General features: G+C 39.7%; 1 protein-coding gene across 1 annotated transcript in view; it reads right to left on the reverse strand.

Annotated features, from left to right (window-relative positions):
- Positions 1 to 25820, reverse strand: part of LOC112240622 (neuromedin-K receptor-like) — a 36859-nt gene that overhangs the window by 4738 nt on the left and 6301 nt on the right. The window contains exons 2-4 of the mRNA XM_042298585.1: positions 1715 to 1903; positions 231 to 381; positions 27 to 146 (exon numbers count right to left, since the gene is read on the reverse strand). Of these exons, the coding sequence (XP_042154519.1) occupies positions 27 to 146; positions 231 to 381; positions 1715 to 1903 (460 nt within the window). The remainder of the gene's footprint in view (positions 1 to 26; positions 147 to 230; positions 382 to 1714; positions 1904 to 25820) is intronic.

Below are 25820 nucleotides of genomic sequence, written 5' to 3' on the forward strand. Positions count from 1 at the left end.
GCGCTGTTACAGACAGACAGACTGACCTGTTGTATAGACTTGACTCTGTTCAGTTGTCTGTTGAGTCCTGTTATCATGAAGTAGAGGTGGTAGGGGAGCCAGCAGACTGCAAATGTTACCACCACAATCATCATCATCTTCACCACCTAGACAACAGGAAAACGAATAAAGACAATGTGTGTGTCTCCATCCGTGTGTGTGCGTATCTTTGTCCGGCTATGTCTGTGTACCTTCCTCTTGGCTTGTATCTGTAGATGGTAGTTATCTTTAGAGTCACCAGGTATCTCTCCGCCCCAAAGTGTCCTACCCACCAGACTGTAGGTACCAGCCATCACCACTAGAGGCAGCACATACACCAACACTGCTACTATTATATGATACCTGGAGAGAGAGACAGAGGGAGAGAGAGAAAGATGGGGAGAGGGAGAGAGAGAGAGAGGGGGAGAGGGAGAGAGAGAGAGGGGGAAAGGGGAGAGAGAGAGAAAGACAGGGGAGAGGGAAATAGAGAGAGAGGGAGAAAGGGAGGGGGAGAGAGAGAAAAGGAGAGGGAGAGAGAGACAGGGAGAGAGAGGGAGAGAGAGATGGAGAGAGAGGGAGAGAGAGACAGGAGAGAGAGAGAGAGAGAGACAGGGAGAGGGGGAGAGAGAGACGGGGGAGAGAGAGACAGGGAGAGAGAGACAGGGAGAGAGGGGGAGAGAGTCAGGGAGAGAGGGGAGAGAGTCAGGGAGAGAGGGGGAGAGAGAGTCAGGAGAGAGGGGGAGAGAGAGACAGGGAGAGAGGGGGAGAGAGAGACAGGGAGAGAGGGGGAGAGAGAGTCAGGGAGAGAGAGAGAGACAAATGAATAAATTAATGAAGGAAGCTATAAGTATTTAGACACATGAATGAGTCCTGAGCAGTGAGGTACTAACATGAATGAGTCCTGTGCAGTGAGGTACTAACATGAATGAGTCCTGAGCAGTGAGGTACTAACATGAATGAGTCCTGTGCAGTGAGGTACTAACATGAATGAGTCCTGTGCAGTGAGGTACTAACATGAATGAGTCCTGTGCAGTGAGGTACTAACATGAATGAGTCCTGTGCAGTGAGGTACTAACATGAATGAGTCCTGAGTAGTGAGGTACTAACATGAATGAGTCCTGTGTAGTGAGGTACTAACATGAATGAGTCCTGTGCAGTGAGGTACTAACATGAATGAGTCCTGAGTAGTGAGGTACTAACATGAATGAGTCCTGTGTAGTGAGGTACTAACATGAATGAGTCCTGAGTAGTGAGGTACTAACATGAATGAGTCCTGAGCAGTGAGGTACTAACATGAATGAGTCCTGTGCAGTGAGGTACTAACATGAATGAGTCCTGTGCAGTGAGGTACTAACATGAATGAGTCCTGTGCAGTGAGGTACTAACATGAATGAGTCCTGAGTAGTGAGGTACTAACATGAATGAGTCCTGTGCAGAGAGGTACTAACATGAATGAGTCCTGTGCAGAGAGGTACTAACATGAATGAGTCCTGTGCAGTGAGGTACTAACATGAATGAGTCCTGTGCAGAGAGGTACTAACATGAATGAGTCGTGTGCAGTGAGGTACTAACATGAATGAGTCCTGTGCAGTGAGGTACTAACATGAATGAGTCCTGTGCAGTGAGGTACTAACATGAATGAGTCCTGAGTAGTGAGGTACTAACATGAATGAGTCCTGTGCAGAGAGGTACTAACATGAATGAGTCCTGAGCAGTGCGGGGCCAGTAGACGTAACACAGTGTTCTCTGTCCAATCTTTTTGGTGGTTGAGTAGTAACACAGCGGGAACGCTAGTACCACGGCCATACCCCAGATACAGCCTATCACAGACCTGGTTACCGTTGCCGAGAGGCGTGGCTTGAGTGGGTGGATGATGGCCATGTACCTAGGTAACAGGAGGTGACATAAGGAGAGGTCAGGGGTTAGAGGTCAGTGGTGAACTCTGGGTACAGGTCCTAATACTGCTAGATCAGGAGCTTTGTGTTTTTGTTTGGACACCAGAAGTGTGTACTAGTTCACTACCCCTCATGCATTTAAAAAAGCATTGGATTGGTGCAGGGACAGCTGGAAGGAGTCTCCAACATATTCCTCTCACCGGTCCATTCATTTTAAATCCATGAGGGGGAGTGTGTGAATGCAGACTTCAGGAGAAGGATAGGGAATCTGAACGTAGAATCTGTGTCCAAAGTTATCTACAAAGCATTACCATCACAATCGTCAGTCGAGTCCCCCCCCAGCCAGATGGAAGTGAGTTGTTGCCTGCCCCCACTGAGGATCTCAAGGGGTATTTGAGAACCAGTAGGACCACTCATCCTTGTCTAGACCCCTATGGCCAGGGAAACTCCATCTCTCTCCATGTCTCTACCCCCTCCATCTCTCTACCCCCTCCATCTCTCTACCCCCTCCATGTCTCTACCCCTCCATCTCTCCATCTCTCCACCCCCTCCATCTCTCTACCCCCTCCATCTCTCTACCCCCTCCATCTTCCTACCCCCTCCATCTCTCTACCCCCTCCATCTCTATACCCCTCCATCTCTCTACCCCCTCCATCTCTCTACCCCCTCCATCTCTATACCCCCTCCCTCTCTCTACCCCTCCATCTCTCTACCCTCTCCATCTCTCTACCCCCTCCATCTCTCTCCCTCTCCATCTCTCTACCCCTCCAACTCCAACTCTACCCCTCCATCCCTCTCCCTCTCCATGTCTCTACCCCCTCCATCTCTCTACCCCCTCCATCTCTCCACCCCCTCCATCTCTCTCCCTCTCCATCTCTCTACCCCCTCCAACTCCAACTCTACCCCCTCCATCTCTCTACTCCCTCCATCTCTCCATCTCTCCACCCCTCCATCTATATACCCCCTCCATCTCTATACCCCCTCCATCTCTCTCCCTCTCCATCTCTCTACCCCCTCCATCTCTATACCCCTGCATCTCACTCCCTCTCCATCTCTCTACCCCCTCCATCTCTCTACCTCCTCCATCTCTCTACCCCCTCCATCTCTCTCCATGTCTCTACCCCCTCCATCTCTCTCCCTCTCCATGTCTCTACCCCCTCCATGTCTCTACCCCCTCCATCTCTCTACCCCTCCATCTCTCTACCTCCTCCATCTCTCTACCCCCTCCATCTCTCTCCATGTCTCTACCCCCTCCATCTCTCTCCCTCTCCATGTCTCTACCCCCTCCATGTCTCTACCCTCTCCATCTCTCTACCCCCTCCACCTCTCTACCCCCTCCATCTCTCTCCCTCTCCCTGTCTCTACCCCCTCCATCTCTATACCCCTCCATCTCTATTCCCCCTCCATCTCTCTCTCCCTACCCTCTTTCCCCTCTCTGTCCTATTTCCATTGTCTCTCTCTCTCCCTCTCTGTCTCTCCCTCTCTGTCTCTCTCTGTCTCTCAATTCAATTCAAGGGCTTTATTGGCATGGGAAACATGTGTTAACATTGCCAAAGCAAGTGAGGTAGACAACATACAAAGTGAATATATAAAGTGAAAAACAACAAAAATTAACAGTAAACATTACACATACAGAAGTTTCAAAACAGTAAAGACATTACAAATGTCATATTATATATATATACAGTGTTTTAGCAATGTACAAATGGTTAAAGGACACAAGATAAAATAAATAAGCATAAATATGGGTTGTATTTACAATGGTGTTTGTTCTTCACTGGTTGCCCTTTTCTCGTGGCAACAGGTCACAAATCTTGCTGCTGTGATGGCACACTGTGGAATTTCACCCAGTAGATATGGGAGTTTTTCAAAATTGGATTTGTTTTCGAATTCTTTGTGGATCTGTGTAATCTGAGGGAAATATGTGTCTCTAATATGGTCATACATTGGGCAGGAGGTTAGGAAGTGCAGCTCAGTTTCCACCTCATTTTGTGGGCAGTGAGCACATAGCCTGTCTTCTCTTGAGAGCCATGTCTGCCTACGGCGGCCTTTCTCAATAGCAAGGCTATGCTCACTGAGTCTGTACATAGTCAAAGCTTTCCTTAATTTTGGGTCAGTCACAGTGGTCAGGTATTCTGCCACTGTGTACTCTCTGTGTAGGGCCAAATAGCATTCTAGTTTGCTCTGTTTTTTTGTTAATTCTTTCCAATGTGTTAAGTAATTATCTTTTTGTTTTCTCATGATTTGGTTGGGTCTAATCTCTCTCTGTCTCTCTTTGTCTCTCTCTGTCTCTCTCTCTCTCCATCCATTCTCTGAATCTTGACCTCTTTGCAGCTGATCTCCCCTTTAGGTCTGACCCCTTCTGTTGACACACTAGTGTGTCAGACATGATGCCTTGGAGGAATTGTCATCGGCATCCTATTTTCAGACATCAACGCCTGCCTAGGGGTCTGGGGTTGATGTCAAGCTCAGTGGTCTTATCATACGCAGGCTGTGCTTGATGATATTCTGACATCCTGTAGACCAACTGAACTGATGTTTCTAATGACGCCACCAACGAAGAGGAGCAGACACCAGGCTTTGTGGAATCTAGCTCAGACTACACCGATGTCACATCGATTCGCCCCAAGGTCGATACTTCAAAAAATGGAAACGATGAAAGGCCCACCTATCTACCCATGTTTGTCCTCTGTAGTTGCCTTTTCGTTGTTTTGCTGAAATCCATACTTTTTCAATAAACTTTAATCAAATACCACCAACGACTGTGACCTTGTTGATATTCAATGGGCACATCATAGAGCACCAGTAAACATATGTACGTTTCATAATAAACGTTTCCAGGGTTAAATGTCGTCTGAGCTACATTCCATAAAGGTCTCCGTCCTTACGGGGGGAGTTTAATCCGCTGGAACGTTAAGTGATTCAACTGCTTTATTAGGAAATGCCTGTTCACCATCTCTCTATGTGAGGTACAACAACAACAGAATCTATGTGAGGTACAACAACAACAGAACCTATGTGAGGTACAACAACAACAGAACCTATGTGAGGTACAACAATAACAGAACCTATGTGAGGTACAACAACAACAGAACCTATGTGAGGTACAACAACAACAGAATCTATGTGAGGTACAACAACAACAACAGAATCTATGTGAGGTACAACAACAACAACAACAGAATCTATGTGAGGTACAACAACAACAGAATCTATGTGAGGTACAACAACAACAACAGAACCTATGTGAGGTACAACAACAGAACCTATGTGAGGTACAACAACAACAGAATCTATGTGAGGTACAACAACAACAACAGAACCTATGTGAGGTACAACAACAACAGAATCTATGTGAGGTACAACAACAACAACAACAGAATCTATGTGAGGTACAACAACAGAATCTATATGACGTACAACAACAACAACAGAACCTGTGAGGTACAACAACAACAGAATCTATGTGAGGTACAACAACAACAGAATCTATGTGAGGTACAACAACAGAACCTATGTGAGGTACAACAACAACAGAATCTATGTGAGGTACAACAACAACAACAACAGAACCTATGTGAGGTACAACAACAACAACAGAATCTATGTGAGGTACAACAACAGAACCTATGTGAGGTACAACAACAACAGAATCTATGTGAGGTACAACAACAACAACAACAGAATCTATGTGAGGTACAACAACAACAACAACAGAATCTATGTGAGGTACAACAACAACAGAATCTATGTGAGGTACAACAACAGAACCTATGTGAGGTACAACAACAACAGAATCTATGTGAGGTACAACAACAACAACAACAGAATCTATGTGAGGTACAACAACAACAACAACAGAACCTATGTGAGGTACAACAACAACAACAACAGAACCTATGTGAGGTACAACAACAACAGAATCTGTGAGGTACAACAACAACAACAACAGAATCTATGTGAGGTACAACAACAACAGAATCTATGTGAGGTACAACAACAACAGAATCTATGTGAGGTACAACAACAACAGAATCTATGTGAGGTACAACAACAACAGAATCTATGTGAGGTACAACAACAGAACCTATGTGAGGTACAACAACAACAGAATCTATGTGAGGTACAACAACAACAGAACCTATGTGAGGTACAACAACAACAACAGAATCTATGTGAGGTACAACAACAGAACCTATGTGAGGTACAACAACAACAGAATCTATGTGAGGTACAACAACAACAACAACAGAATCTATGTGAGGTACAACAACAACAACAACAACAGAATCTATGTGAGGTACAACAACAACAGAATCTATGTGAGGTACAACAACAACAGAATCTATGTGAGGTACAACAACAACAACAACAGAATCTATGTGAGGTACAACAACAACAACAACAGAACCTATGTGAGGTACAACAACAACAACAGAATCTATGTGAGGTACAACAACAACAGAATCTGTGAGGTACAACAACAACAGAATCTATGTGAGGTACAACAACAACAACAACAGAATCTATGTGAGGTACAACAACAACAACAACAGAACCTATGTGAGGTACAACAACAACAACAACAGAACCTATGTGAGGTACAACAACAACAGAATCTGTGAGGTACAACAACAACAGAATCTGTGAGGTACAACAACAACAGAATCTATGTGAGGTACAACAACAACAGAATCTATGTGAGGTACAACAACAACAGAATCTATGTGAGGTACAACAACAACAGAATCTATGTGAGGTACAACAACAACAACAGAATCTATGTGAGGTACAGCAACAACAACAACAGAACCTATGTGAGGTACAACAACAGAACCTATGTGAGGTACAACAACAACAACATAATCTATGTGAGGTACAACAACAACAACAACAGAACCTATGTGAGGTACAACAACAACAGAACCTATGTGAGGTACAACAACAACAGAATCTATGTGAGGTACAACAACAACAGAACCTATGTGAGGTACAACAACAACAACAACAGATTCTATGTGAGGTACAACAACAACAGAACCTATGTGACGTACAACAACAACAACAACAGAATCTATGTGATGTACAACAACAACAGAATCTATGTGAGGTACAACAACAACAGAATCTATGTGAGGTACAACAACAACAGAACCTATGTGAGGTACAACAACAACAACAGAATCTATGTGAGGTACAACAACAGAATCTATGTGAGGTACAACAACAACAACAACAGAATCTATGTGAGGTACAACAACAGAATCTATATGACGTACAACAACAACAACAGAACCTGTGAGGTACAACAACAACAGAACCTGTGAGGTACAACAACAACAGAACCTATGTGAGGTACAACAACAACAGAACCTATGTGAGGTACAACAACAACAACAGAATCTATATGACGTACAACAACAACAGAATCTATGTGAGGTACAACAACAACAGAACCTATGTGAGGTACAACAACAACAACAACAGAATCTATGTGAGGTACAACAACAACAGAATCTATGTGAGGTACAACAACAGAATCTATGTGAGGTACAACAACAACAGAATCTATGTGAGGTACAACAACAACAACAACAGAATCTATGTGAGGTACAACAACAACAGAATCTATGTGAGGTACAACAACAACAACAACAGAACCTATGTGAGGTACAACAACAACAGAATCTATGTGAGGTACAACAACAACAGAATCTATGTGAGGTATAACAACAACAACAACAGAACCTATGTGAGGTACAACAACAACAACAGAACCTATGTGAGGTACAACAACAACAGAACCTATGTGAGGTACAACAACAACAACAGAACCTATGTGAGGTACAACAACAACAACAGAACCTATGTGAGGTACAACAACAGAACCTATGTGAGGTACAACAACAACAGAATCTATGTGAGGTACAACAACAACAACAACAGAATCTATGTGAGGTACAACAACAACAACAACAGAACCTATGTGAGGTACAACAACAACAACAACAGAACCTATGTGAGGTACAACAACAACAGAATCTGTGAGGTACAACAACAACAACAACAGAATCTATGTGAGGTACAACAACAACAGAATCTATGTGAGGTACAACAACAACAGAACCTATGTGAGGTACAACAACAACAGAATCTGTGAGGTACAACAACAACAACAACAGAATCTATGTGAGGTACAACAACAACAACAGAACCTATGTGAGGTACAACAACAGAACCTATGTGAGGTACAACAACAACAACAACATAATCTATGTGAGGTACAACAACAACAACAACAGAACCTATGTGAGGTACAACAACAACAGAATCTATGTGAGGTACAACAACAACAGAACCTATGTGAGGTACAACAACAACAACAACAGAATCTATGTGAGGTACAACAACAACAGAACCTATGTGAGGTACAACAACAACAACAACAGAATCTATGTGAGGTACAACAACAACAACAACAGAACCTATGTGAGGTACAACAACAACAGAACCTATGTGAGGTACAACAACAACAGAATCTGTGAGGTACAACAACAACAACAACAGAATCTATGTGAGGTACAACAACAACAGAACCTATGTGAGGTACAACAACAACAACAGAACCTATGTGAGGTACAACAACAACAACAGAATCTATGTGAGGTACAACAACAACAACAGAACCTATGTGAGGTACAACAACAGAACCTATGTGAGGTACAACAACAACAGAATCTATGTGAGGTACAACAACAACAACAACAGAATCTATGTGAGGTACAACAACAACAACAGAACCTATGTGAGGTACAACAACAACAACAACAGAACCTATGTGAGGTACAACAACAACAACAGAACCTATGTGAGGTACAACAACAACAGAATCTATGTGAGGTACAACAACAACAACAGAATCTATGTGAGGTACAACAACAACAGAACCTATGTGAGGTACAACAACAACAACAGAACCTATGTGAGGTACAACAACAACAGAATCTATGTGAGGTACAACAACAACAACAGAATCTATGTGAGGTACAACAACAACAGAACCTATGTGAGGTACAACAACAACAACAACAGAATCTATGTGAGGTACAACAACAACAACAACAGAATCTATGTGAGGTACAACAACAGAATCTATGTGAGGTACAACAACAACATAATCTATGTGAGGTACAACAACAACAACAACAGAATCTATGTGAGGTACAACAACAACAGAATCTATGTGAGGTACAACAACAACAACAGAATCTATGTGAGGTACAACAACAACAACAGAATCTATGTGAGGTACAACAACAACAACAGAATCTATGTGAGGTACAACAACAACAACAACAGAATCTATGTGAGGTACAACAACAACATAATCTATGTGAGGTACAACAACAACAACAACAGAATCTATGTGAGGTATAACAACAACAACAGAACCTATGTGAGGTACAACAACAACAACAACAGAACCTATGTGAGGTACAACAACAACAGAATCTGTGAGGTACAACAACAACAACAACAGAATCTATGAGGTACAACAACAACAGAATCTATGTGAGGTACAACAACAACAGAATCTATGTGAGGTACAACAACAACAGAATCTATGTGAGGTATCTAACAACAACAGAATCTATGTGAGGTACAACAACAACAGAATCTATGTGAGGTACAACAACAACAACAGAACCTATGTGAGGTACAACAACAACAGAACCTATGTGAGGTACAACAACAACAGTATCTATGTGAGGTACAACAACAACAACAGAACCTATGTGAGGTACAACAACAACAGAACCTATGTGAGGTACAACAACAACAACAACAGAACCTATGTGAGGTACAACAACAACAGAATCTGTGAGGTACAACAACAACAGAATCTATGTGAGGTACAACAACAACAACAACAGAATCTATGTGAGGTATAACAACAACAACAACAGAACCTATGTGAGGTACAACAACAACAACAACAGAACCAGAACAACAGAATCTGTGAGGTACAACAACAACAACAACAGAATCTATGTGAGGTACAACAACAACAGAATCTATGTGAGGTACAACAACAACAGAATCTATGTGAGGTACAACAACAACAGAATCTATGTGAGGTACAACAACAACAACAGAATCTATGTGAGGTACAACAACAACAACAACAGAACCTATGTGAGGTACAACAACAGAACCTATGTGAGGTACAACAACAACAACAACATAATCTATGTGAGGTACAACAACAACAACAACAGAACCTATGTGAGGTACAACAACAACAGAATCTATGTGAGGTACAACAACAACAGAATCTATGTGAGGTACAACAACAACAGAACCTATGTGAGGTACAACAACAACAACAACAGATTCTATGTGAGGTACAACAACAACAGAACCTATGTGAGGTACAACAACAACAACAGAATCTATGTGATGTACAACAACAACAACAACAGAACCTATGTGAGGTACAACAACAACAGAACAGTACAACAACAACAGAATCTATGTGAGGTACAACAACAACAACAAGAGAATCTATGTGAGGTACAACAACAACAACAGAATCTATGTGAGGTACAACAACAGAACCTATGTGAGGTACAACAACAACAGAACCTATGTGAGGTACAACAACAACAGAATCTATGTGAGGTACAACAACAACAACAGAACAACAACAACAACAGAACCTATGTGAGGTACAACAACAACAACAGAACCTATGTGAGGTACAACAACAACAACAGAACAACAACAACAACAGAATCTATGAGGTACAACAACAACAGAACCTATGTGAGGTACAACAACAACAACAACAGAATCTATGTGAGGTACAACAACAACAACAACAGAATCTATGTGAGGTACAACAACAACAACAACAGAACAGAATCTATGTGAGGTACAACAACAACAGAATCTATGTGAGGTACAACAACAACAACAACAGAATCTATGTGAGGTACAACAACAACAGAATCTATGTGAGGTACAACAACAACAACAACAGACCTATGTGAGGTACAACAACAACAGAATCTATGTGAGGTACAACAACAACAGAACAGCAACAACAACAACAATCTATGTGAGGTACAACAACAACAACAGAATCTATGTGAGGTACAACAACAACAACAGAATCTATGTGAGGTACAACAACAACAACAACAGAATCTATGTGAGGTACAACAACAACAACAGAACCTATGTGAGGTACAACAACAACAACAACAGAACCTATGTGAGGTACAACAACAACAGAATCTGTGAGGTACAACAACAACAACAACAGAATCTATGTGAGGTACAACAACAACAGAATCTATGTGAGGTACAACAACAACAGAATCTATGTGAGGTACAACAACAGAGAATCTATGTGAGGTACAACAACAACAACAACAGAATCTATGTGAGGTAATCTATGTGAGGTACAACAACAACAACAGAACCTATGTGAGGTACAACAACAGAACCTATGTGAGGTACAACAACAACAACATAATCTATGTGAGGTACAACAACAACAACAACAGAACCTATGTGAGGTACAACAACAACAGAATCTATGTGAGGTACAACAACAACAGAACCTATGTGAGGTACAACAACAACAACAACAGAATCTATGTGAGGTACAACAACAACAGAATCTATGTGAGGTACAACAACAGAACCTATGTGACAACAACAACAGAATCTATGTGAGGTACAACAACAACAACAACAGAATCTATGTGAGGTACAACAACAACAACAACAGAACCTATGTGAGGTACAACAATAACAACAACAGAACCTATGTGAGGTACAACAACAACAGAATCTGTGAGGTACAACAACAACAGAATCTATGTGAGGTACAACAACAACAACAACAGAATCTATGTGAGGTACAACAACAACAACAGAACCTATGTGAGGTACAACAACAACAACAACAGAACCTATGTGAGGTACAACAACAACAGAATCTGTGAGGTACAACAACAACAACAACAGAACCTATGTGAGGTACAACAACAACAGAACCTATGTGAGGTACAACAACAACAGAATCTGTGAGGTACAACAACAACAACAACAGAATCTATGTGAGGTACAACAACAACAGAACCTATGTGAGGTACAACAACAACAACAACAGAACCTATGTGAGGTACAACAACAACAACAGAATCTATGTGAGGTACAACAACAACAACAGAACCTATGTGAGGTACAACAACAGAACCTATGTGAGGTACAACAACAACAGAATCTATGTGAGGTACAACAACAACAACAACAGAACCTATGTGAGGTACAACAACAACAGAATCTATGTGAGGTACAACAACAACAGAACCTATGTGAGGTATAACAACAACAACAACAGAACCTATGTGAGGTACAACAACAACAACAGAACCTATGTGAGGTACAACAACAGAACCTATGTGAGGTACAACAACAACAGAATCTATGTGAGGTACAACAACAACAACAGAATCTATGTGAGGTACAACAACAACAACAACAGAACCTATGTGAGGTACAACAACAACAACAACAGAACCTATGTGAGGTACAACAACAACAGAATCTGTGAGGTACAACAACAACAGAATCTATGTGAGGTACAACAACAACAGAAACTATGTGAGGTATAACAACAACAACAACAGAACCTATGTGAGGTACAACAACAACAACAACAGAACCTATGTGAGGTACAACAACAACAACAGAATCTGTGAGGTACAACAACAACAACAACAGAATCTATGTGAGGTACAACAACAACAGAATCTATGTGAGGTACAACAACAACAGAATCTATGTGAGGTACAACAACAACAACAACATAATCTATGTGAGGTACAACAACAACAACAGAACCTGTGAGGTACAACAACAACAACAACAGAATCTATGTGAGGTACAACAACAACAACAGAATCTATGTGAGGTACAACAACAGAACCTATGTGAGGTACAACAACAACAGAATCTGTGAGGTACAACAACAACAACAACAGAATCTATGTGAGGTACAACAACAACAGAACCTATGTGAGGTACAACAACAACAGAACCTATGTGAGGTACAACAACAACAACAGAATCTATGTGAGGTACAACAACAACAACAACAGAACCTATGTGAGGTACAACAACAGAACCTATGTGAGGTACAACAACAACAACAACATAATCTATGTGAGGTACAACAACAACAACAACATAATCTATGTGAGGTACAACAACAACAACAACAGAACCTATGTGAGGTACAACAACAACAGAATCTATGTGAGGTACAACAACAACAGAACCTATGTGAGGTACAACAACAACAGAATCTATGTGAGGTACAACAACAACAACAACAGAATCTATGTGAGGTACAACAACAACAACAACAGAATCTATGTGAGGTACAACAACAACAGAATCTATGTGAGGTACAACAACAGAACCTATGTGAGGTACAACAACAACAGAATCTATGTGAGGTACAACAACAACAACAACAGAATCTATGTGAGGTACAACAACAACAACAACAGAACCTATGTGAGGTACAACAACAACAACAACAGAACCTATGTGAGGTACAACAACAACAGAATCTATGTGAGGTACAACAACAACAACAACAGAATCTATGTGAGGTACAACAACAACAACAACAGAACCTATGTGAGGTACAACAACAACAACAACAGAACCTATGTGAGGTACAACAACAACAGAATCTGTGAGGTACAACAACAACAGAATCTATGTGAGGTACAACAACAACAGAAACTATGTGAGGTACAACAACAGAACCTATGTGAGGTACAACAACAACAACAACATAATCTATGTGAGGTACAACAACAGAACCTATGTGAGGTACAACAACAACAACAACATAATCTATGTGAGGTACAACAACAACAACAACAGAACCTATGTGAGGTACAACAACAACAGAACCTATGTGAGGTACAACAACAACAGAATCTATGTGAGGTACAACAACAACAGAACCTATGTGAGGTACAACAACAACAACAACAGATTCTATGTGAGGTACAACAACAACAGAACCTATGTGACGTACAACAACAACAACAACAGAATCTATGTGATGTACAACAACAACAACAGAACCTATGTGAGGTACAACAACAACAGAACCTATGTGAGGTACAACAACAACAGAATCTATGTGAGGTACAACAACAACAACAACAGAACAACAACAACAACAACAGAATCTATGTGAGGTACAACAACAACAGAACCTATGTGAGGTACAACAACAACAACAACAGAATCTATGTGAGGTACAACAACAGAACCTATGTGAGGTACAACAACAACAACAACAGAACCTATGTGAGGTACAACAACAACAGAACCTATGTGAGGTACAACAACAACAACAACAGAACCTATGTGAGGTACAACAACAACAACAGAACCTATGTGAGGTACAACAACAACATAATCTATGTGAGGTACAACAACAACAGAACCTATGTGAGGTACAACAACAACAACAACAGAATCTATGTGAGGTACAACAACAACAGAATCTATGTGAGGTACAACAACAGAATCTATGTGAGGTACAACAACAACAGAATCTATGTGAGGTACAACAACAACAACAACAGAATCTATGTGAGGTACAACAACAACAGAATCTATGTGAGGTACAACAACAACAACAACAGAACCTATGTGAGGTACAACAACAACAGAACCTATGTGAGGTACAACAACAACAGAATCTGTGAGGTATAACAACAACAACAACAGAACCTATGTGAGGTACAACAACAACAACAACAGAACCTATGTGAGGTACAACAACAACAACAGAACCTATGTGAGGTACAACAACAACAACAGAACCTATGTGAGGTACAACAACAGAACCTATGTGAGGTACAACAACAACAGAATCTATGTGAGGTACAACAACAACAACAACAGAATCTATGTGAGGTACAACAACAACAACAGAACCTATGTGAGGTACAACAACAACAACAACAGAACCTATGTGAGGTACAACAACAACAGAATCTATGTGAGGTACAACAACAACAACAACAGAATCTATGTGAGGTACAACAACAACAGAACCTATGTGAACAACAACAACAGAACCTATGTGAGGTACAACAACAACAGAATCTATGTGAGGTACAACAACAACAACAGAACCTATGTGAGGTACAACAACAACAACAGAACCTATGTGAGGTACAACAACAACAGAATCTATGTGAGGTACAACAACAACAACATAATCTATGTGAGGTACAACAACAACAGAACCTATGTGAGGTACAACAACAACAACAACAGAATCTATGTGAGGTACAACAACAACAACAACAGAATCTATGTGAGGTACAACAACAGAACAACAACAACAGAATCTATGTGAGGTACAACAACAACAGAATCTATGTGAGGTACAACAACAACAACAACAGAACCTATGTGAGGTACAACAACAACAGAATCTATGTGAGGTACAACAACAACAGAATCTATGTGAGGTACAACAACAACAGAATCTATGTGAGGTACAACAACAACAGAATCTATGTGAGGTACAACAACAACAACATAATCTATGTGAGGTACAACAACAACAACAACAGAATCTATGTGAGGTACAACAACAACAACAACAGAACCTATGTGAGGTACAACAACAACAGAACTATGTGAGGTACAACAACAACAGAATCTATGTGAGGTACAACAACAACAACAACAGAATCTATGTGAGGTACAACAACAACAGAATCTATGTGAGGTACAACAACAACAGAACCTGTGAGGTACAACAACAACAACAACAGAATCTATGTGAGGTACAACAACAACAACAGAACCTATGTGAGGTACAACAACAACAGAACCTATGTGAGGTACAACAACAACAGAATCTATGTGAGGTACAACAACAACAACAGAATCTATGTGAGGTACAACAACAACAGAATCTATGTGAGGTACAACAACAACAACAACAGAATCTATGTGAGGTACAACAACAGAACCTATGTGAGGTACAACAACAACAGAACCTATGTGAGGTACAACAACAACAGAACCTATGTGAGGTACAACAACAACAACAACAGAACCTATGTGAGGTACAACAACAACAACAGAACCTATGTGAGGTACAACAACAACATAATCTATGTGAGGTACAACAACAACAGAACCTATGTGAGGTACAACAACAACAACAACAGAATCTATGTGAGGTACAACAACAACAGAATCTATGTGAGGTACAACAACAGAATCTATGTGAGGTACAACAACAACAGAATCTATGTGAGGTACAACAACAACAACAACAGAATCTATGTGAGGTACAACAACAACAGAATCTATGTGAGGTACAACAACAACAACAACAGAACCTATGTGAGGTACAACAACAACAGAATCTATGTGAGGTACAACAACAACAGAATCTATGTGAGGTACAACAACAACAACAGAACCTATGTGAGGTACAACAACAACAACAGAACCTATGTGAGGTACAACAACAACAGAATCTGTGAGGTACAACAACAACAACAACAGAATCTATGTGAGGTACAACAACAACAGAATCTATGTGAGGTACAACAACAGAACCTATGTGAGGTACAACAACAACAGAATCTATGTGAGGTACAACAACAACAACAACAGAATCTATGTGAGGTACAACAACAACAACAATAGAACCTATGTGAGGTACAACAACAACAACAACAGAATCTATGTAAGGTACAACAACAACAGAATCTATGTGAGGTACAACAACAACAACAGAATCTATGTGAGGTACAACAACAACAGAATCTATGTGAGGTACAACAACAACAACAACAGAATCTATGTGAGGTACAACAACAGAACCTATGTGAGGTACAACAACAACAGAACCTATGTGAGGTACAACAACAACAGAATCTATGTGAGGTACAACAACAGAACCTATGTGAGGTACAACAACAACAGAATCTATGTGAGGTACAATAACAACAGAACCTATGTGAGGTACAACAACAACAACAGAATCTATGTGAGGTACAACAACAACAGAATCTATGTGAGGTACAACAACAACAACAACAGAATCTATGTGAGGTACAACAACAACAACAACAACAGAATCTATGTGAGGTACAACAACAACAGAATCTATGTGAGGTACAACAAAAGAACCTATGTGAGGTACAACAACAACAGAACCTATGTGAGGTACAACAACAACAACAACAGAACCTATGTGAGGTACAACAACAACAGAATCTATGTGAGGTACAACAACAACAGAACCTATGTGAGGTACAACAACAACAGAATCTATGTGAGGTACAACAACAACAGAACCTGTGAGGTACAACAACAACAACAGAATCTGTGAGGTACAACAACAACAACAACAGAACCTATGTGAGGTACAACAACAGAACCTATGTGAGGTACAACAACAACAACAACATAATCTATGTGAGGTACAACAACAACAACAACAGAACCTATGTGAGGTACAACAACAACAGAATCTATGTGAGGTACAACAACAACAGAATCTATGTGAGGTACAACAACAACAACAACAACAGAATCTATGTGAGGTACAACAACAACAGAATCTATGTGAGGTACAACAAAAGAACCTATGTGAGGTACAACAACAACAGAATCTATGTGAGGTACAACAACAACAACAACAGAATCTATGTGAGGTACAACAACAACAACAATAGAACCTATGTGAGGTACAACAACAACAACAACAGAACCTATGTGAGGTACAACAACAACAGAATCTATGTGAGGTACAACAACAACAGAATCTATGTGAGGTACAACAACAACAACAGAACCTATGTGAGGTACAACAACAACAACAACAGAACCTATGTGAGGTACAACAACAACAACAGAACCTATGTGAGGTACAACAACAGAATCTATATGACGTACAACAACAACAACAACAGAATCTATGTGAGGTACAACAACAACAGAATCTATGTGAGGTACAACAACAACAGAATCTATGTGAGGTAAAACAACAACAACATAATCTATGTGAGGTACAACAACAACAGAACCTATGTGAGGTACAACAACAACAACAACAGAACCTATGTGAGGTACAACAACAACAACAACAGAATCTATGTGAGGTACAACAACAACAACAACAGAACCTATGTGAGGTACAACAACAACAGAATCTGTGAGGTACAACAACAACAACAACAGAATCTATGTGAGGTACAACAACAACAGAACCTATGTGAGGTACAACAACAACAACAACAGAACCTATGTGAGGTACAACAACAACAACAGAATCTATGTGAGGTACAACAACAACAACAACAGAATCTATGTGAGGTACAACAACAGAACCTATGTGAGGTACAACAACAACAACAACAGAATCTATGTGAGGTACAACAACAACAACAACATAATCTATGTGAGGTACAACAACAACAACAACAGAACCTATGTGAGGTACAACAACAACAGAATCTATGTGAGGTACAACAACAACAGAATCTATGTGAGGTGCAACAACAACAACAGAATCTATGTGAGGTACAACAACAACAACAGAATCTATGTGAGGTACAACAACAACAACAGAACCTATGTGAGGTACAACAACAACAACAGAACCTATGTGAGGTACAACAACAACAGAATCTATGTGAGGTACAACAACAACAACATAATCTATGTGAGGTACAACAACAACAGAACCTATGTGAGGTACAACAACAACAACAACAGAATCTATGTGAGGTACAACAACAACAACAACAGAATCTATGTGAGGTACAACAACAGAATCTATGTGAGGTACAACAACAACATAATCTATGTGAGGTACAACAACAACAACAACAGAATCTATGTGAGGTACAACAACAACAGAATCTATGTGAGGTACAACAACAACAACAGAATCTATGTGAGGTACAACAACAACAACAGAATCTATGTGAGGTACAACAACAACAACAGAATCTATGTGAGGTACAACAACAACAACAACAGAATCTATGTGAGGTACAACAACAACATAATCTATGTGAGGTACAACAACAACAGAATCTATGTGAGGTACAACAACAACAACAACAGAATCTATGTGAGGTATAACAACAACAACAACAGAACCTATGTGAGGTACAACAACAACAACAACAGAACCTATGTGAGGTACAACAACAACAGAATCTGTGAGGTACAACAACAACAACAACAGAATCTATGTGAGGTACAACAACAACAGAATCTATGTGAGGTACAACAACAACAGAATCTATGTGAGGTACAACAACAACAGAATCTATGTGAGGTACAACAACAACAACAGAATCTATGTGAGGTACAACAACAACAACAACAGAACCTATGTGAGGTACAACAACAGAACCTATGTGAGGTACAACAACAACAACAAATAATCTATGTGAGGTACAACAACAACAACAACATAATCTATGTGAGGTACAACAACAACAACAACAGAACCTATGTGAGGTACAACAACAACAGAATCTATGTGAGGTACAACAACAACAGAATCTATGTGAGGTGCAACAACAACAACAGAATCTATGTGAGGTACAACAACAACAACAGAATCTATGTGAGGTACAACAACAACAACAGAACCTATGTGAGGTACAACAACAACAACAGAACCTATGTGAGGTACAACAACAACAGAATCTATGTGAGGTACAACAACAACAACATAATCTATGTGAGGTACAACAACAACAGAACCTATGTGAGGTACAACAACAACAACAACAGAATCTATGTGAGGTACAACAACAACAACAACAGAATCTATGTGAGGTACAACAACAGAATCTATGTGAGGTACAACAACAACATAATCTATGTGAGGTACAACAACAACAACAACAGAATCTATGTGAGGTACAACAACAACAGAATCTATGTGAGGTACAACAACAACAACAGAATCTATGTGAGGTACAACAACAACAACAGAATCTATGTGAGGTACAACAACAACAACAGAATCTATGTGAGGTACAACAACAACAACAACAGAATCTATGTGAGGTACAACAACAACATAATCTATGTGAGGTACAACAACAACATAATCTATGTGAGGTACAACAACAACAACAACAGAATCTATGTGAGGTATAACAACAACAACAACAGAACCTATGTGAGGTACAACAACAACAACAACAGAACCTATGTGAGGTACAACAACAACAGAATCTGTGAGGTACAACAACAACAACAACAGAATCTATGTGAGGTACAACAACAACAGAATCTATGTGAGGTACAACAACAACAGAATCTATGTGAGGTACAACAACAACAGAATCTATGTGAGGTACAACAACAACAGAATCTATGTGAGGTACAACAACAACAACAACAGAACCTATGTGAGGTACAACAACAACAGAACCTATGTGAGGTACAACAACAACAACAACAGAATCTATGTGAGGTACAACAACAACAGAATATATGTGAGGTACAACAACAACAGAATATATGTGAGGTACAACAACAACAACAGAACCTATGTGAGGTACAACAACAACATAACCTATGTGAGGTACAACAACAACAACAACAGAACCTATGTGAGGTACAACAACAACAGAATCTATGTGAGGTACAACAACAACAGAATCTATGTGAGGTACAACAACAACAGAACCTATGTGAGGTACAACAACAACAACAGAACCTATGTGAGGTACAACAACAACAACAACAGAACCTATGTGAGGTACAACAACAACAGAATCTGTGAGGTACAACAACAACAACAACAGAATCTATGTGAGGTACAACAACAACAGAATCTATGTGAGGTACAACAACAACAGAATCTATGTGAGGTACAACAACAACAGAATCTATGTGAGGTACAACAACAACAACAGAATCTATGTGAGGTACAACAACAACAACAACAGAACCTATGTGAGGTACAACAACAGAACCTATGTGAGGTACAACAACAACAACAACATAATCTATGTGAGGTACAACAACAACAACAACAGAACCTATGTGAGGTACAACAACAACAGAACCTATGTGAGGTACAACAACAACAGAATCTATGTGAGGTACAACAACAACAGAACCTATGTGAGGTACAACAACAACAACAACAGAATCTATGTGAGGTACAACAACAACAGAACCTATGTGAGGTACAACAACAACAACAACAGAATCTATGTGAGGTACAACAACAACAACAACAGAACCTATGTGAGGTACAACAACAACAGAACCTATGTGAGGTACAACAACAACAGAATCTGTGAGGTACAACAACAACAACAAGAGAATCTGTGAGGTACAACAACAACAACAGAACCTGTGAGGTACAACAACAACAGAACCTATGTGAGGTACAACAACAACAGAACCTATGTGAGGTACAACAACAACAACAGAATCTATATGACGTACAACAACAACAACAACAGAATCTATGTGAGGTACAACAACAACAGAATCTATGTGAGGTACAACAACAACAGAATCTATGTGAGGTACAACAACAACAACAGAACCTATGTGAGGTACAACAACAACAGAACCTATGTGAGGTACAACAACAACAGAACCTATGTGAGGTACAACAACAACAGAACCTATGTGAGGTACAACAACAACAACAGAATCTATATGACGTACAACAACAACAACAACAGAATCTATGTGAGGTACAACAACAACAGAATCTATGTGAGGTACAACAACAACAGAATCTATGTGAGGTAAAACAACAACAACAACATAATCTATGTGAGGTACAACAACAACAACAGAACCTATGTGAGGTACAACAACAACAACAACAGAACCTATGTGAGGTACAACAACAACAGAATCTATGTGAGGTACAACAACAACAGAATCTATGTGAGGTACAACAACAACAACAGAATCTATGTGAGGTACAACAACAACAACAGAATCTATGTGAGGTACAACAACAACAACAGAATCTATGTGAGGTACAACAACAACAACAGAATCTATGTGAGGTACAACAACAACAACAACAGAACCTATGTGAGGTACAACAACAACAACAACAGAACCTATGTGAGGTACAACAACAACAGAATCTGTGAGGTACAACAACAACAGAATCTATGTGAGGTACAACAACAACAGAAACTATGTGAGGTACAACAACAGAACCTATGTGAGGTACAACAACAACAACAACAACATAATCTATGTGAGGTACAACAACAACAACAACAGAACCTATGTGAGGTACAACAACAGAATATGTGAGGTACAACAACAACAACAACAGAATCTATGTGAGGTACAACAACAACAACAGAACCTATGTGAGGTACAACAACAACAACAACAGAATCTATGTGAGGTACAACAACAACAGAATCTATGTGAGGTACAACAACAACAACAGAATCTATGTGAGGTACAACAACAACAGAATCTATGTGAGGTACAACAACAGAACCTATGTGAGGTACAACAACAACAGAATCTATGTGAGGTACAACAACAACAACAACAACAGAATCTATGTGAGGTACAACAACAACAACAGAACCTATGTGAGGTACAACAACAACAGACTCTATGTGAGGTACAACAACAACAACATAATCTATGTGAGGTACAACAACAACAGAACCTATGTGAGGTACAACAACAACAACAACAGAATCTATGTGAGGTACAACAACAACAACAACAGAATCTATGTGAGGTACAACACAGAATCTATGTGAGGTACAACAACAACATAATCTATGTGAGGTACAACAACAACAACAACAGAATCTATGTGAGGTACAACAACAACAGAATCTATGTGAGGTACAACAACAACAACAGAATCTATGTGAGGTACAACAACAACAACAGAATCTATGTGAGGTACAACAACAACAGAATCTATGTGAGGTACAACAACAACAACAACAACAGTACAACAACAACATAATCTATGTGAGGTACAACAACAACAGAATCTATGTGAGGTACAACAACAACAACAACAGAATCTATGTGAGGTATAACAACAACAACAACAGAACCTATGTGAGGTACAACAACAACAACAACAGAACCTATGTGAGGTACAACAACAACAGAATCTGTGAGGTACAACAACAACAACAACAGAATCTATGTGAGGTACAACAACAACAGAATCTATGTGAGGTACAACAACAACAGAATCTATGTGAGGTACAACAACAACAGAATCTATGTGAGGTACAACAACAACAACAGAATCTATGTGAGGTACAACAACAACAACAACAGAACCTATGTGAGGTACAACAACAGAACCTATGTGAGGTACAACAACAACAACAACATAATCTATGTGAGGTACAACAACAACAACAACATAATCTATGTGAGGTACAACAACAACAACAACAGAACCTATGTGAGGTACAACAACAACAGAATCTATGTGAGGTACAACAACAACAGAATCTATGTGAGGTGCAACAACAACAACAGAATCTATGTGAGGTACAACAACAACAACAGAATCTATGTGAGGTACAACAACAACAACAGAACCTATGTGAGGTACAACAACAACAACAGAACCTATGTGAGGTACAACAACAACAGAATCTATGTGAGGTACAACAACAACAACATAATCTATGTGAGGTACAACAACAACAGAACCTATGTGAGGTACAACAACAACAACAACAGAATCTATGTGAGGTACAACAACAACAACAACAGAATCTATGTGAGGTACAACAACAGAATCTATGTGAGGTACAACAACAACATAATCTATGTGAGGTACAACAACAACAACAACAGAATCTATGTGAGGTACAACAACAACAGAATCTATGTGAGGTACAACAACAACAACAGAATCTATGTGAGGTACAACAACAACAACAGAATCTATGTGAGGTACAACAACAACAACAGAATCTATGTGAGGTACAACAACAACAACAACAGAATCTATGTGAGGTACAACAACAACATAATCTATGTGAGGTACAACAACAACATAATCTATGTGAGGTACAACAACAACAACAACAGAATCTATGTGAGGTATAACAACAACAACAACAGAACCTATGTGAGGTACAACAACAACAACAACAGAACCTATGTGAGGTACAACAACAACAGAATCTGTGAGGTACAACAACAACAACAACAGAATCTATGTGAGGTACAACAACAACAGAATCTATGTGAGGTACAACAACAACAGAATCTATGTGAGGTACAACAACAACAGAATCTATGTGAGGTACAACAACAGAATCTATGTGAGGTACAACAACAACAACAACAGAACCTATGTGAGGTACAACAACAACAGAACCTATGTGAGGTACAACAACAACAACAGAACCTATGTGAGGTACAACAACAACAGAACAACAACAACAACAGAATCTATGTGAGGTACAACAACAACAGAACCTATGTGAGGTACAACAACAACAGAACCTATGTGAGGTACAACAACAACAACAACAGAATCTATGTGAGGTACAACAACAACAGAATCTGTGAGGTACAACAACAACAGAATCTATGTGAGGTACAACAACAACAACAGAATCTATGTGAGGTATAACAACAACAACAACAGAACCTATGTGAGGTACAACAACAACAACAACAGAACCTATGTGAGGTACAACAACAACAGAATCTGTGAGGTACAACAACAACAACAACAGAATCTATGTGAGGTACAACAACAACAGAATCTATGTGAGGTACAACAACAACAGAATCTATGTGAGGTACAACAACAACAGAATCTATGTGAGGTACAACAACAACAACAGAATCTATGTGAGGTACAACAACAACAACAACAGAACCTATGTGAGGTACAACAACAGAACCTATGTGAGGTACAACAACAACAACATAATCTATGTGAGGTACAACAACAACAACAACAGAACCTATGTGAGGTACAACAACAACAGAACCTATGTGAGGTACAACAACAACAGAATCTATGTGAGGTACAACAACAACAGAATCTATGTGAGGTACAACAACAACAACAACAGATTCTATGTGAGGTACAACAACAACAGAACCTATGTGAGGTACAACAACAACAACAACAGAATCTATGTGATGTACAACAACAACAACAACAGAACCTATGTGAGGTACAACAACAACAGAACCTATGTGAGGTACAACAACAACAGAATCTATGTGAGGTACAACAACAACAACAACAGAATCTGTGAGGTACAACAACAACAACAGAATCTATGTGAGGTACAACAACAGAACCTATGTGAGGTACAACAACAACAGAACCTATGTGAGGTACAACAACAACAACAGAATCTATGTGAGGTACAACAACAGAACCTATGTGAGGTACAACAACAACAACAACAGAATCTATGTGAGGTACAACAACAACAGAATCTATGTGAGGTACAACAACAACAACAGAACCTATGTGAGGTACAACAACAACAACAGAATCTATGTGAGGTACAACAACAACAACAGAACCTATGTGAGGTACAACAACAACAGAATCTATGTGAGGTACAACAACAACAACAGAATCTATGTGAGGTACAACAACAACAACAACAGAATCTATGTGAGGTACAACAACAGAATCTATATGACGTACAACAACAACAACAGAACCTGTGAGGTACAACAACAACAACAACAGAACCTGTGAGGTACAACAACAACAGAATCTATGTGAGGTACAACAACAACAACAACAGAACCTATGTGAGGTACAAC

The sequence above is a fragment of the Oncorhynchus tshawytscha genome, linkage group LG15 (genome assembly GCF_018296145.1).
Source record: "Oncorhynchus tshawytscha isolate Ot180627B linkage group LG15, Otsh_v2.0, whole genome shotgun sequence".
NCBI classification, from domain to species: domain Eukaryota; kingdom Metazoa; phylum Chordata; class Actinopteri; order Salmoniformes; family Salmonidae; genus Oncorhynchus; species Oncorhynchus tshawytscha.